The following is a 16,317-nucleotide window of genomic DNA, read 5'->3' on the forward strand; positions in this document are numbered from 1 at the left end:
GATTCCCCACCCAACTCCTCCCAGAAATTCCAGGAGCAAAACTCACTCAAGTTGGTACTGCACAATTGATAACTGTGCAGGCCACCAGGGTGCCAACTGGAACTTGGTGCCACCAGGTGGCTGTGAGCATCTTCGTCCATTAACTGAACTAAGGAAGACTGGATTTCGTGCAGGGACTATCCTTAGGAATTCCCAGGTATACAGCGGGAATGTTTAGCACATCTCTGGTCTAGGATCCACTTAGAGCTCTGCTCCAGTGAGCCATGCGTTCCATTTTAGGTTTGTGTTGTTCCAACTGTAATGGGCCCTTAGTTAACACCCGGGAGCCCTTAGTTCTCAGGCTAGCCCAGTACAGGCCTCAAGTGTAGGCCCACTGGGAAGGTAATCCCTTTCCACACCCCAGCAGCTCATATCTGGTCGGGGTGGGGAACACTGCACCTCTCAGACCAATCCCAGCATGGAGGTTCTATCGTCTTTGTCACTTACTGGCTATGTTGCTCTAGCGAGTTACTTAGTCCCTCTGGACCTTGATGTTTTCATCTGTAAAATGGGGGTATCAATCATGCTTATTACATGGGGCGATTGTGGTGATTAAATAGATTAGTGTCCATCAAGAGCCTAGGACAGGGCCTGGCAAACAGTGGCAGCAACCACTTCTCAGCGTGAGGTGCTGTGCTGGGCCCAGGAGAGGCAATGGTGTGCCAAGCTGACGTGATTGTTCTGCAGAGCCTCCAGGGAGACATGTGCACCAACCAGGAGGGAGGCTCGGTGCTCTGAAGTCAGGGAGTAGGGTTGGGGAGGTCGGGGAGACTGGAAAAGGTGGCACATAGCTGGGATCTGAGGAGGAAATGGCAGTTTCAGGGGCAGTGAGCAGTGAAGAGTGCTCCAGACAGAAGGAACGGCATGTGTCAGGAGGATACATAAGAGGAGCTAAGGAAGGAGCCAGTGCAGAGAATAAGAGTGAAATAAAGATGAAGAGCAATGGGGGTGTCAAGGCATTGCCAGTCATCTTGGGGATTTGAGTATTTTAAATGTAGGAGCCTTTGAATCCTGTAGAGGGAGAGAGTTCGTGTACTAGGAGCAGGGGAAGGGCTTCTGTTCCTTATACACTGGTGGTTGGCACACCAAGAGCCATAGTAAGTTTTGCTCTTAAATTTAGGGCCAGACACATGACTCAAATGGTAGAGCATCTGCATAGGAAGCACCAGGTTCTGAGTTCAAATCCCACTACCACAAAATAAAAAATCTCAGAAGACAGAGTCAGAGGTGAGATGACAGCTGTGCCCACATCTGCAGCCCAGCCTGCTCTCAGACTTCTAGTTTCTTTGGTTATTTCAAAGATAAGAATTCAAAGTTTCATTTTTCAGGTGAGGCAAACATAGGGAGCCTAAGTGAATTCCCCACAGCCTCACAGCAAGCTCAAAGCAAGGACCCAGGTCCCTGGATTCTCAGGCGTCCGTTTCCGTTTTCCTCTTAGTCATACCGGCAGTCCTGCCTTGTGGTTTTTGACCTGGCCTTCAGACCCCACTAGGGCAGAGATGGGATATGCCCTGTCTGTGGGCTCATGCCAACACCTGGCACAATAAATGGGCCCATAAATAATCGTTCATTCTGCCATCTGAGAGGCCAAGTGGGCCATTTCTCTAGGTCAGCAAACTGAGCCAAATCTGACCCTCCATCCATTTTTTTTTTTGTAAAGTTTTATTGGAACACAGCCTCCCCATTCACGTACATACTGACTACAGCTGCTTTAACAACAGATCTGAGTAGCTGGGACAGATCACAAAGCAGGAAAGATTTATTTTCTCGCCCTGTATAAGAAAAAGCTCCCTGGTGCCTGTTCTAGGTGGTGAGTGAGTTTTGTCTGTGATATCTGAACAGGCTGCTACCTTCCGAGAATCTTCCATGGTGATGACACCGAGGAGCATCTGGGCAGTGAGCACTGGCCCCATTGCTGAGGCTGAGGGGTACTGGGAAAGAGCCATGGTTGGCAGACCCCAGAAACACAGGGTTGGGGTGTGAGGCGAACTGTCCTTCATGGGTTCCAGAAAAAGGGAGGCAAAAGCTGCAAGTCCAGCCATGTTGACGATACCTAGGGTGTCCCTAAAGTCCTGCTCACCCCTTTAAAGTGTCTCCGGATTATAAGGTGAGCATCGTTTCGTGCACATTCCTATACAAAAACATGGGAAAGGTGAGTTTGTTCAAAGGGAAGGGGTCACCCATAATGTGCCACTCAGAGATCAACACGTGAGTTTATTTCTCCCTGTCCCCCTAAGCACCTACACGGTTGACATTTCCACACTTTTACATTTGACTTTTTCACATACCACGTGGCGGGTGCTTTGTAAGCACTTAATGTGAACACGTTAGTGTCTGTACCATATTCCACCAGGGACACTTTTCCTTAGTACACAACTTTGATGTTTTGTCCCAATATTTCTTTCCTTTTTGACAGTACTGGCACTTGAACTCGGGGCTCTCCTACTTGCTAGACGGGTGTTCTATCACTTGAGCCACTCTGCCAGCCCACCCCAATATTCCTTTTATGTTAAACACCGTTACTTCAATTGTTTTTCTTACTGGGGGTACATTGTGACATTTACAAAAGTTCTTAGTTAAATTCACCCCCTCCATCATTCTCCTTTATCCTCCCCCCATTGCTGGAATAGTTTCACTAGGTCTCATTTTTCCACTTACGTAAATGAGTACGTAATATTTCCACCACATTCACCCTCCTGCAATTGCTTCGATCTTTAAAGGCATTTTGGAGTTTTTCTGGGCTCCATTCCTAAAAAGAAAACTAATCACTTTGAAATCCTGAGTCTCACAGATGCGTTAAAAGGTAATTAAGGGGCCAGGTATGGTGGTATGTGCTGTGATCCCAGCCACTTGGGAGGTAGAAATAGGCAGTTGAGGATTTGAGGCTCAGGTCCTATCTGAAAACAAACTGAAAGCAATAGGACTGGGGATGTGGCTCAAGTGGTAGAGCATTTGCCCAGCAAGCTTGCGGCCCTGAGTTCAAACTTCACTACCACCAGGAAAAAAAAAGAAAAGGTGAACTAAACTTTAATAAAACAGCCACTCTAAACCAGAATAGGTTCAGGAGCTCAACCAAAGGAACACAGGGGCCACTTGAAGAGGACAGGCACAGAGGAAAGCAAAGAAAACATCTGAGCTGGCTACCAGTGGCTCACACCTATAATCCTAGAGACTTGAGAGGCAGGATCTGGAGGATGGTGGTTCGAATCCAGCCCTGGGTAAATAGTTCAAGAAAAACCCTATCTCAGAAAAAACCCACAAAAAACCCATTTCAAAAAAAGGCTGGCGGAGTGGCTCAAGTGGCAAGAGGTGTGGCGCCTTTCTTTGGATTCCAGTCCTAGAAGCAGAACTCTCCCAGGTGTCGGGCAGTGGAGATGGGGTTTCACCGTCCGCACTCAGAATCCTCCAGGCGGTGTGTGCTCCTCTACAAAGCCAAGGCCTTCCCTGCAGCTAGGGGACGCTCTCGGCCAGGCGCAAAGAGCTTAGGGCTGGGGTGGGCGCAGTGGGCGAGCCCCTGCCTAGCAGGCACAAGACCCTGGGTCCCATCTCCAGTAGCCTGCAGATGTGCAGACACTTGTCACTGTCACTTTCCAGGCAGCCTGCCACTGGAGGTGAAAATCAACAGCTTTACCCTGCCTGCTTACTGAATTTGAGTGAGGTACGCCCTTTCCCTCAGCCTCAGTTTCCTCCTCTCCAACGACTGCTCTGAAGATCTAAGGGCTGAGAGGTGCAAAGGTGACACGAGTGAGGTGACTATTCCATTCTGCCCTTGTGGTGTGAAAAAGCCATGACAATTCGTGATAGAACTCTAGCAAAACTAAACAAGATGTTCCCATGTCACAACACACTTGCCAAAGCTTGCAAGCTGCACAAAGCCAGATGGCAGCTGGGTGACAGGCAACTCATGACCCTCACCTCCCTGCTGAGCGATGTGTGACCTCCAGCTCCCCCATGGGTCTGTTCTGGGTGTTCAGCCCCCTACTTCCAGGGGCTGGCAATTTCCAAACCATCTGGGAAAAAGCGGGAAGCCTGGCCCCTCAGTCTCAGTTTCGCTGTCTGTTTTTGGCCTCTTTCAGTTGTGGCTTCCTAGGGGGTTGAGATGCTGTCACAACAAACACCTGCTGGGTCTTGGTTTCATTTTAGAACAACCTGTGTACTCCAGGATGGTGGTTCACTCCTGTAATCCCAGCCAGTTACAAGTCAGAGATCAGGAAGAACACAGTCCAAGATTGGCTTTGGGCAAATTCAAGATCCTAGCTGAAAAACAAAATAAAAATCAAAAAGGGCTGAGGGCATGACTCAAGTAGAAGAGTGCCTGCCTAGCAAGTGGAAGCCTTGAGTTCAAATCCTGGTACTGCCAACAGACAAACAAAAAAACCTAACCTGTGTGCAAGGCAGGGTAGGACTTTGTCCTTGTGGACATCCTTAGCCCTGGCCTTGTGAGAAGCCATGGAACACACCGGGGACCCATTCCTTCCCTTCCAGACCCGTTCCATGCATTCTCAGGCCCCCCTTTGCCCATGCTGTGCTCTCAGCCTGAGCTGCCCACCCAGTTCCTTGCTACTTGCCACTTGAAGGGTCACTTCTGCATGGCAGATTCTCCTAACAACCGCCCTCGCCTGCCCCCTCCCTGCTCACCCCAGGGTGACACTCTTACCGCACTGTGTGTCGTAATGGCCTGTTGACTTGTTTACTTGCTCCCAGGAGGGCATGAGTCCCAGGAGGGCCTTTGACCTCCGTGGATCAGCCTGAGGTGCCACAGGTGGCTGCTGGGGTTTTAACTCTGGGCCTCGCCCTTGTTCTACCACTTAAGCTGCACCTTCAGCCCTGTTTTTACTTTAGTTGTTTTTCAGATAAGGTCTCACATTTTTGCCTGGGGCTGGCCTTTCCTCATAGCTGGGATGGCAGATGCATACTACCATGCTCAGCTTATTGGTTAAGATGGGGTCTCCAGAACTCCCCCCCTCCATCCCCAGGTTGGCCTTAAATGTCTATCCTCCCAATCTCCGCCTCCCAGGTAGCTGGGATTACAGGTGTAATCCACTGTGCCCGGCTGCCCAGGGAGCTTCTGGATTGATGCTTAAAGGACCTTCGTGCATTCAGAGAGAATATTTGAATCTTAAAAGAGGAAAGGCATCCTGTTAGTGAGCCCCATGAAGCTCTTTCTTTTGTGTTTTCTACTCCCCATACCCTATATTTTCACCTGGTTGAAACCTTTCAAGGTCACCCAGTCTACATCATCCATGGAGTAATATTGTGGCCTTCCTCAGGGTGGGTCCCATCTCCAACCAAAGGGCCCTGCCCAGAAAGTTTCTAATGGTTTTTGGTCGTCACTGTCTCACTGCCCACCCAATCTCGGTCAACGCTTGTCACCAAAGCTGTGACAAACAAGGAGGTGTGGGCTGTCACGTGGCCAGCCTGAGTAACCACATTCTCGCTTCCTTCTTCCATACACTGCCGTTGGGAGTTGGCAGATCTGGGACCACGGCAAGGGGTGCCACTCAGTGCCCGGCAGTGTGGGCTGGGACTTTGTCACTGAAGCAGACAGTCACTTCTGGGCCCACGAGGTAGCTGCCCATGCTCTGCTGAGCACGGTAAGTGTTGGGCTGAAAACCACAGGGTGTGGCTGGGGGACCCAAGGGACCAGGGCCTGGACTACAGCTGGTGGCAAGCCTGGGGCAGGAGCTCTGGGACTCCCTGAGCTGTGGCCCCGGGAGGCAACGTAAAGCTCTGCTGCTGCTCCTGACAAGGTCTTCCTGGAGCCTGTGGCCCATCCGGTCTCTTCTGTGTCACTTCTCCTGTGTCACTTCTAACCCGCCTTCCCTGTTTGCGGCCTATAGCTGCTGCCTTGGGGCATTCCGGATTTAAGACAAGAGAAATCAGGGGTCTCTCCTAGGAATGAGACCACCCCTTCCTTGCGTGGGTGGGAAACTCCAGCCCAGACAGGCGAAGAGATTCACTTAGGGGCTCAGCTGAGATTAGGTCTGGAAGATTCCAGAAAGGAGGAGGGTGCAGGGTTTGTCTTGAAGGTGCAGGGTTTGTCTTGAAGGTGCATGTATTACGAAGCCCTGAAAATATTGTGCTTTGACATAGTCTGTTTTTATTTTTGAGACAGGGCCTCACTGTGTAGCCCAGGTTGGCCTTGACCTTGAGATTCTCCTGGCAGACTGGCTCAAGTGGTAGAGCACCTACCTCGCAAGCACGAGGCCTTGAGCTCAAAGCCCAGTACCTCCGAAAAAAAAAAAAGGGAAAAAGCGATCCTCCTACAGCTCAGTCTCCTGAGTGCTGGGATTATACATATGTACTGCTATACCCGACATTCATCAACATTTCTTATCAGCTTGGGAAAACAGCATTTGCTCATGGCAAAGTATTAGAATATTAGATTTAGGTTACTATTGTTAGCAAATGCAAAAATAGTAAAAATAATTTGTACTTGGGATACATTCTGGAGAATAATAGGGGCTGAGAGCCCAAGCAGCAGCCCTATACACCCCCAGTAATCAGATTTTGTTTGTTTCTGCAGTGTTGGGGAAGGAACCCAGATCTGCTTTCACGCTAGATCCGGCCACGCCCCAGCCCTTCTCCCATAGACAACAGCAGGGCTCCCCCTTGTCTGGAATCCTCTTCCTTCCTGGACCCCTATGGCCTCCTTTCCCATCTCTGACTTGGAGCCCCAGGGTGAGCCTCCCGGTGGGCTGGGGGCTCAGGATGGGACTCCCCCCTCCCAACATGGATGACGCAGCCTTTTCAGGTCTGGCCCACAGTCAGGAAGCTGAACCTCCAGAGCACCAGGGGAGATGCAGGGCTGTGGGCCAAGCCCCTGGGCACCTGGGCTGGGTGGGGACAGGGCCTTTGGAGGGGTTGAGGAGTCATGGAAGGGCACCCCCTTTGACAGATGAGAAAAACGAGGCTCCCATGGCCAGGAAGGGGCCAAGTTGGAACTTGGCACAGCCCCCCTGGCTGCAGAAGCCTCCTAGGCCTGGTGGCAAGGCCTGGTGGCAAGGCCTGGTGCTCAGTTCCCTTGCCTGCATTGTAGGGGGAAGAGGATAGGGATGGACGTTGTGCAGCTGGCCTGCCCTTTTCCATCTGTCTGTCTACACAGGCATCTTCAGGCTGACATTTGTGCAAAATACTGCACCTCTTTGCACCAGGCCAGCACCAGGGTTTGGACAAATGAGACTTGGTTCCTGGGGAGAAGGGGCCCCCAAACTCACCCAGCTATGGTTTGTGACCTTGCAAAGGGACACAGGTTACTAAGCATATCCACAGTTATCTGTGGTGTTAAATGGTCATGGGTAGGGGTGGGGGACGAAGGGGGTGGGTGGTGATAAGAGGTGGGGACAGCCAGCAGACGGCTTGTAGCTGTGCAATTCTGTGCTGGTCACCCTGTCTCAGTGACAGGCCCTGAGTGAGCCCTAAGGATTCTAGGCCTGTTTTGCTGAGGACCTCGTATAGTACCTGCTCTCCACAAGCTTGTGGCACAGATAGTCACAGTGCCTGTGATCCAGTGGGACAAGTGTCCCAGAGGTGTGTGTACAAAGACGCCGCCCAGCCATTGGCTAAGTCCTGGGCAGGAGGCAGGATCAGCAAGACAGCTGTGGTGCTGTTCACTAGGACTAATGGGAATGGGTTTTCTGAAAGAAAACACCAGAAAAGTTTTAAACAATGGAGGTTGATGAACTGTACCTGCACAATCCAGGATGGCTTCCAGGAGGAAGTGGTATAGATTTGGCCCTGTTCACAGATGATGTGGGGTTGTGGCTGAGGTGAGCTCTGGAGGGAGATCGCTTAGGTACAAATCCCTGCCTCCTGTCTTCCTGGCTGTGTAACTCTAGGTGCTAAGTGGGCCTCAGTTTCTCCATCTTTCACATAGGGTAATAACGGTCCCCATCGTTCTATGGGATTAGGGGACCCAAGTGAGCTAATGATTCATGTGCAGGTCTTGGAACAGTGTCTGGTATGTTGTCCACACTCAATTCATAAAACCACAGGAGGCTGAGGCTGGGGGTGGCGCCCAGGGTGTGACGTGGGGACTGGTTCTGGGGCTCCCTGCCTCTGCCTGGCCTCTCTGATAAAGAGATCCAAGGCATAGCAAGGCAGTGCCAAGGTGGGAGACTTCTCCAGGGTCTGGCAGTGGTGAGCAGGGAGTCCCTTGTCGTCAGTGCAGAATGGCACCATCTGACTTTTATTGAGCACTTGCTGTGTGCAAACATTCCACCTGGGCTGTCACACACAACCCCGAGGAGCAGGGCAATGACTTGTGACTTTTCACCCACATGTTGAAAGTGATCCCCGTATTTCAGATTTTGAGTTTTCATCTTCCCTGGGCTGTGGACTTTATTATAAAATAGGCTTGGGGTTGGGTGATTAGGCTAATGCAAGTTTTCAGAGCCGTGTAAGGGGCCAGGCTAGGCCAGGTGTTTGGTGGTTTGTGTGCATTTGATGCATTTTCTATTTATCCTATTCAATTTATCATGGCTTTATGGGGGCAAGACCCCATTGTTAACCGAGGAGTATCTGCAGATGGGAAACCCATGGCTAAGAGAGGTAAACTGAGTTACCCAAGGTCACACAGCTTATCGGGGATAGAGCTGGGACTGAACTGGTTTGATGTGACCCCCTAGGTCAGGGCAGGGGCTGTCTGTCCCCAGGACTTACAGCTGCAGTGGAGTCTGGGGGCTCCCGCACCTCAGTCCTTCTGAGTTGTTGATCTGGGACTTGCTTCTCTTGGTGGCCACATAACCCAAACCCAACCCAAGAAGCTTTGAATTCTAAGATTACAAGAGGGTTGAAGATTTTCGGAGTCCCCTGGGTTTCTTCCTGAGGCACAGCCCAGGAGGGACATGGGGCTGGAGCAGCTGGCTTTAGGGTGAAAGGCAGGAAACAGCCTCTGATCTACTCTGAGAGGCCAATCGGATGTGTGTTCGACCCCCATGGTGCCGGGCCCCCTCTCCCCTGCCATCTGGGGCGAGGAGAGGTGGAGGGTGGAGCCTTGCCTAGCTGAGCTATGAAATGGGGATCCTGGCAGCTGGGGCTCCCTGGGTGTGAAGATGAATAAAGTCACCAGACGAGGAGAGAGGACTGATCCACTCCAGCAGGGCTTCATCGTAAGTTGCTTTTCTTATAGGAAATACATTGATTTCAGAAAATATGGCAGAGTCAGCCTGTTACCCACCACACGCAGCATCATCTCTGCTCCCTCCTGTCTACCCTGTGGCCGCCACAGAGGCGCGACATCTGTGGGAGTGCAGGTTTCCTTCCTGTGTAACGGGCTAATGCCAGCTGCAGTGTGTAAGTCCCTTCTCTTGACGGGGTGACCAGCTGTCCTGGTTGATCTGAGGACGGAGGACTTCCTGGGCAAATTGGTCACTTTAGACAGGGACAGGCCAGACGGGAAGAGTTGGGCTGACTCAGTGGGCCACATCTTTTTGCTTTTTAAGAGGTTATTTTAAGCCACACACTCACACCCTTAGTCCTAGCTATTCAGGAGGCAGAGATAAGGAGGATCGTGGTTCGAACCCAGCCCTGGGCAAATAGTTCAAAAAGGGCTCGTAGAGTGGCTCAAGTGGTAGAGCACCTGCCTAGCAGGCATGAGGCCCTGAGTTCAAATTCCAGTACTGCAAAAACTGAGGTTATTTTATTATTTTATTGACATAGCGTCTTACTGTGTTGCCTTGAACTCCCAGTCCCAAGCGATTCTGCCTCAGCCTCCCAGTGACTGGCACCACAGGACACCAGGTCACAGGTCATCTCAGCAGAGAAGAGAACGGGCCTTCTGTGAGTCTGAGGCTTCTGCCCAAAAGAGGATCCCCAGATAAAATATCCCCAATCCAGCACCTGGGGCCTTCCCTACAGCACCCCACCGAAGTGTCCCGTCCACTCTCTAAAGCCATATGGGCCATTTGACAGATGAGGAGACCCAGGCTCAGAGAGGGAGCTCAGGTCACACAGTGGCTTGTGGGAGCCCCAGTCCCTTCTCTACCGGAGGTGGGCTTTCACCCAGGGCATGGTGGGCAGTGGCACAGGGCAGCAGAGGAAGCCCTAGGAACACACTGGCCCCTGCCTCTCCCCGCCTTCAGGAAGTGGGGCCCTGCCTCTCCCAGGTGCCCCCACCCCAGGAACCAGAGGGTGGGAACTTATGTTTTTGCCCGGCCCTCTCTTCCAGGAAGTGGTTCTGCCTTCCAGGAACCCGAGCTGCCCAAGTGGGGGCGGTGGGGGTGGGTGGCTTCATAACACCATGACTGTGTCTCTGAGCTGGTGGCTTCTTCCTGCAGTCCCCTCCCCCCAGGAAAGCGGCAAGGTTACGCGGTGTTCTCTTCCCCACGGAGGAACTCTGCCACTCTGGGGCAGCCCAAGATGTGGAGGCAGTGTCTCTGCGTGCGTGCCACGATTTTAGTAAGCACCTACTGTGAGCCTTCTTTTTTTTTTTTATGGTGATAATGGGGATTGAACTCATGGCCTTATGTTTGCTAAGCAGGCTCTCCACCACTAAAGCCCTTTTTGCTCTAGTTATTTTTCATAGAGAGTCTCGGTTTTTTTGCCCAGATCAGCCTCGATGCGATGCTCCAGAGCTCCACCTCCCGAGTAGCTGGGATTATAGACGTATGCTATCATGCACGTTGGAGCCCAGATCTTTTGAATTCATCTCCTCACTCATTGCATACTTTCAACATCATATGAGAAAAGCACTGTTAGTTGTTCCCTTACAGAAGGGAAAACTGGAGCTCAGAGAGGCAAGGATCCGTCTCAAGGCCACCCAGCTTGTAAGAAACAGAGCTGGGACCCCACAGTCTGTGCTTTCAAACTTATGCATGGATGGCGCCTGATGGCTGTGGTGCTGGTTCCTTCTTCTCCTGATTGTCCTCCTCCTGTTTCTTCTTTTTGGTGGGACTGGGGTTTGAACTCAGGGCTTCACACTTGCCAAGCAGGCCCTTTGCTGCTTGAGCCATCCCTCCAAAGCTCCTTTTTCTTACTCTGCTCTCCCCTCCCGGGCCCCAACAGCAGCCCCAGCCCTCTTCCCAGACTCCTTTGCTGCCTTTGCCCCTCTGCTAGGCCAGGTCTCTCCAGCCTCCCAGATCCTCACAGCACTCAGAGGTTGACCACTCCCTGGCTGTGTGTCTTTGGGCAAGTGACTTCGTCTTTCTGAGCTTCAGTTTCCGTCTCTATAAAATGAGATCATTGTTTGGCTTCAGAAATTCTTCTTCTTCTTTTTTTTTTTTTCAATATTGGGCTTTGAACTGAGGTCCTTGCAGTTGCTAAGCAGGTACTCTACCACTTGAGCCACCCTGCCAGTCCTTTCAGCACTGGTTATTTTTTGAGATAGGGTCTCGCTTTTTGCCTGGGCCAGCGTGGACCTATTCAAGCTGCCTGCTGTATCTGGGATGACAGACATGCACCACCATGTCCAGTTATTGGTTGAGATGGAGTCTCATGAACTTTTTTGCCTGGGCTGGCCTCAAACCACAATCTTCCTGGTCTCAGCCTCCCAAATAGCTAGGATTACAGGTGTGAGCCACCATACCTGCCTTCAGAAATTGTTTTAAGAGGGATCATATTTGCATTTTAGAAACTCAGTACAATTCTAACTAACACGTGAAAGAGGTCAGATTAGCCTAGAAGGAGAGGGGCTCGTGAGTAAGTTATAGTCACCCCAGGAATGATGGGGTCAAGGGACAGTACTGGAAGTTATCTAGTGCTTGCTGTCCTCTGTGCCAGACACTGTCGTAGGGGTTGTGTGCTGCGGAAGGGGTCATGTCAGGGAGTCAAGAAGTACCTGAACCCTGCCCTAGAACCCAGCTGCCCTCATCATGGGGTTCTTAAGAGCAGGATTCTGAAGTCTATAAACACCAACCAGTGCCAGGGGGAGAGTAAGGGAAGAGACACAGAGAATCAAAAAGTACAGGTGTGGCCAGGTGCAGGTGGCTCACGCCTATAATCCCAGCTACTCAGGAAGCAGAGATCAGGAGGATCGTGGTTCAAGGCCTGCCTGGGCAAAATGAAAGTGAGACTCTATCTCAAAAATAGCCAACACAAAAAAAGGACTGGTGGAGTAGCTCAAGTGGTAGAGCACCTGCCTAGAAAGCGTGAGACCCTGAGTTCAAATCCCAGTTCTGTTTCTCCCCCAGAAAAATTGCAATGCCAACAAGAAAGACCAATGAGATGATCTCAAGGACAGGCGCTGTCCTTCTGGTTCCCTGGTAGGAGGACGGCGTGGACCCTCAGCATCAAACAGACAAGTCTGATGACCACAAGTTTCCTAGGACAGGGCTCTTCTTAAAAAAATATGGCTTTCCTTACTGTCCTAGAAAGTTCAGTAAATAGCTCTGAGCCCTTAAGGGCTTATAGGGGAGGATGACTCAAAGAATGGAATCCACAGAGCTCTGCTAGCAGCCTGCCATGTGAAGAGAGGGCCCCGAGCTCTGGACGCATCACCTCATTCACCCTAAGGGTGGGTCCGCATCGTCCAGACAAGAACACAGCCAAAGGGACAGAACAGATCAGAGACCCTGATGACTGGCCAGGGCTGTGAGGGGTGGGGAAGGGGACAGAGAGATTTGGAGGCTGAGGGGGAGGGGTATGGACCAGACTCCAGAAAACTCAGAGCCCTGTAGACCTGTTTCCCAGACTTCTCTACGGTCGGTGGGTAACTGAGCTGTTTATGCAATGTCTGCTGATGTCTTTATGAACTGTATGCAGCTACTATCGTACTTTCTGATATTCAATTAATATCTAGAAAAGCTGATGTTAAGAAGGGATGACATGAAAAGTCAATACAATTAGAGGCTTTAAGAGTTTCTTTAGCCAGGTGTGGTGGCTCACACCTGTAATCCCAGCTACTTGGAGGTGGACATCTGGAGGATCGTGGTTCAAGGCCAGACTGGGCAAAAAGTTAAGGAGACTCCATCTCAACAAATAAGTCAGGCATAGGGACGTGTGTCTATAATTCCAGATACATGGGAGGTATAGGTAGGAGGATTGAGGTTTGAGGCTGATCCCACACAAAAATGCAAGACCTCATCTGAAAAATAAAAGCAAAAAGGGCTGGGAGTGATAGAGCGCCTGCCTAGCAAATGCAAGGCCCTGAGTTCAAACCCCAGAAAAAGACCTTCTGTGCCCCATTGGGTTGTTTTGTCCCCAAATAAAAAGTCTCCTTCTTTGGCAGCACCGGGGTTTTGAACTCAGGGACTCATGCTTGTTGGGCAGGTGTTCTGCCACTTGAGCCACTCTGCCAGCCCTTTCTTATGATGGGTTTATTCGAGACAGGGTCTCGTGAACTTTACCTGGGCTGGCTTCAAACCACGATCCTCCTGATCTCAGCCTCCCTAGTAGCTAGGATTACAGGTGTGAGTCACTAGCGCCTGGCTCTTTTTCTTTTTCTCTCTTCTCTCCTTTCTTCTTTTTTGAGACAGGGTCTTACTATGTAGCCCAGGCTGGCCTGAAACTGTCAATCCTCTTTCCACAGTGCTGGGATCACAGGTGTGCACCAGGATGCATGGCAAAAATAAAAAATATTAACCAAATATGATTGGGGTTCTGTGCACCACATAAAGGAAGTGACTTAATCCATGGTGGTAAAACAGCTGCTGCCTGTGGAGGGCTTCACCCTTTCCCAGGCGTGTGTTGGGTTGCAGGAACGGCTGAAGCCAGACCAGGCCAGGGTTGCAGGTGAGGTTCTCGGTGAGCCCAGGTGTGACGCTGTTCTTATGTCCTGTCTACCCAGGTACCATGCCTTCACACCTCCTCCTGCTGCTGACTCTACTGGGCCCTGGCAGCAGCCTCCAGCTGTGGGACAGCTTGAAGGATGGATCCCAGGAGGCCCCAGCCCCAGCGCTTCTACGGGGACGGAGACAGGCGACCACAGATGAGGACTTTGATGAAGACTATTTCCCAGAAGTCACAGACCCTCCAGAAATGCTTGAAAATTACATGAGGTTTGTGTCTACAGACGGTGAAGCCCTGAGCACGATGGCTGTGTTGGAGCAAAGGGTTGCAGGTCCCGGGCCCTCTGAGGCAGCCACGGTGGAGGCTGTCCCCAGCAGCACTGCTGGCCTGGATACAGGAGAGGCACAGTGGAGCACAGAATTGGCCACACAGTGGACACCAGTCTCAGTGGACCTGACCACAGAAGTGACTTCTGGAATTGCTTTTACAATGGAGGCTGTATCTACAGAGTGGGCTCCTTCCATGGAGGCAACCACCAGAGAGGCCCTGTCCACGGGGCCAGTAGCCACCAAGTGTATACAAGCGGTAGCCATGGCGGCAGAGACCACCCAACCATCAGTCTTGGTGACAGAGACTACTCAGCCATCAGCCACAACGATAGAGGCCACCCAGCCATCAACCTTGGTGACAGAGACCACCCAACTGTCAGCCACAACAGCAGAGACCACTCCTCTAGCAGCCACGGAGGCCTTGCCCAGAACCAGGCTCACGCAGGCTCTGTTCACAGCGCTGGCTGCCACCAAAGGCCCTTCCACAGAACCCACTGCCACCACGGCCCTGTCCATGGAGCCAGTCCCCACCAAGTCCCCTTCCACAGAACCTATCACTGTCACCTTTCTTGTGCCTGTTGTCATTCACCAGAACACCACAGTAACAGCTGGCAACTTACCTGACACGAGCAGGAACAGGCAGGTTGTCACCCTTGCTAGCTCCACGAGCCCCGGCCCCACAGAGGCCTCAGACCGTGTCCCCGTGAGGCAGTGTCTTTTGGCCATCCTCATCCTGGCAGTGGTGGCCACAGTCTTCCTCGTGTGCACCGTAGTGCTGGCAATCCGCCTGTCCCACAGGAACCACATGTACCCTGTGCGCAATTACTCCCCCACCGAGATGGTCTGCATCTCGTCCTTGCTGCCGGATGGGGGCGAGGGGTTCCCCAGCACAGCAAATGGAGGCCCACCCAAGAGGCAGGGCCTGAAGGCAGAGGCCAGCGAGGACCGAGACGGGGATGACCTCACCCTGCACAGCTTCCTCCCGTAGCTCCCCTGCTCTCTGCAGCCCACCCATAGGTCTGGAAGGCCACAGGTCTGGGCTTCCTGGGTGACCTCTGGGGACAGGCATCTTTAGGGAAGAGATCTTGGCTGTCCCCAACAGGGCCACAAACAACCAAGGTCCTGAGACCATGTAGGACTGACCAGCGGGCCCACCTCCTCCTTACCACTCCTGCCTCTTGGAGCCCAGCAGTCTCCAGGCCAAGGACAATGGCAGGTGGCCATGTTGCCTGGACAGACCCTTGTCCCCTCCCTCAGTCATCTGCTCTGGCCCCTCTAACGCCTCCAGCTGCTGTCCTCCTTCTGCCAGGCCACTGGAGTCTCATCTCCATGTACCCAAGGAAGACCGAGTCCCTCCTCCTGCCCATCCGCCCCATTGCCATGGTCACCAAGTAGGAAGGGGTCCTTGGGGAACGAGCAGAAGAGCAGTGGATTCCCAAGGCTGGGTTCTTCTGCCCCTCCACCTCCCTGTCGGGGGAGCTTGCGTTTTCCTGGACGGAGCCAGGCCTCCTCCTGTGACCGTTTGGAAGAGGAGACCACTTTTTGGGACTGTGTGGACCAGTGAGCTTCCATTTAGTGACAAAGTGACCCCATCCTGCTCTCTCTCACTGTCCACTGTGGCCCTGTCTCTGGGTGGAGATCCTACTGATCTCCACCTCCTGAGGACAAGTTTTTCCTTAGAGGGCTGGATAGTAAATACTTACAGTACATCGTTTCTGTTCTCTGTTGCAGCTTCCCAACATGGTTTTGTTCTCAAAATCATGGACAAAAGTCCTAAATGAATGGGTGTGGCTGTGTTCTAATAAAACTTTATTTACAAACAGGTGGCAGTCAAACTGTAAGTTTCCCAACCCCTGATTTCAGTGTAGGGTGTTGTGATTTTAGTGCAGAAAGCCCATGTCCTGAGAGGCTCCCTAGCCAGGATGGGGCCCTGTTTAAGCCACACATGCCATGTGCATGTGTTATGTCACCCCAACACACGTCCACCCTACGACGACAGACCAGAGATCCAGGCTTTGCAGGCCATGGTTAGAGGCTGAGCCTGAGTCACTCTCGACATTCTGTCTCCAAGTCCCTTCTAGTCATTTCCATGTAGAGAAAAGGAAACTGCTGATTCAAACACACACTGTCCTGTCCCCTAGGAGAGGGGTAGAATTCATCTCGGGAGACTTTTCTTTTCTTCTAGAGAATTCTCCCAGTGGCATCTCTGGGAGTGAAGGACCTCCACCTTGGCCCCAGGTGTGGTCTTCGGCTAGACGAAAAGGTTGAGACTGGGAGCTGGTGG

General features: G+C 51.9%; 1 protein-coding gene across 8 annotated transcripts; it reads left to right on the forward strand.

Moving 5' to 3' along the window:
• Positions 1–5,454: 5,454 nt before the first annotated feature.
• Positions 5,455–15,855, forward strand: Selplg (selectin P ligand). Of its 8 annotated transcripts, none has more exons than XM_074060541.1 (5): positions 5,455–5,633; positions 9,170–9,333; positions 9,700–9,819; positions 10,317–10,437; positions 13,763–15,855. In XM_074060541.1, exon 5 carries the CDS (start codon positions 13,768–13,770, stop codon positions 15,019–15,021), a length of 1,254 nt encoding a protein of 417 aa, XP_073916642.1. In that variant the 5' UTR covers positions 5,455–5,633; positions 9,170–9,333; positions 9,700–9,819; positions 10,317–10,437; positions 13,763–13,767; the 3' UTR covers positions 15,022–15,855. The 8 variants fall into 8 exon arrangements, with proteins under 8 accessions (XP_073916642.1, XP_073916643.1, XP_073916644.1 ...); XM_074060542.1 differs by having other exon boundaries at positions 9,729–9,819; XM_074060543.1 differs by lacking the exon at positions 9,170–9,333.
• Positions 15,856–16,317: the final 462 nt, after the last annotated feature.

Source organism: Castor canadensis, chromosome 18, assembly GCF_047511655.1.
Source record: "Castor canadensis chromosome 18, mCasCan1.hap1v2, whole genome shotgun sequence".
In the NCBI taxonomy this organism is placed as follows: domain Eukaryota; kingdom Metazoa; phylum Chordata; class Mammalia; order Rodentia; family Castoridae; genus Castor; species Castor canadensis.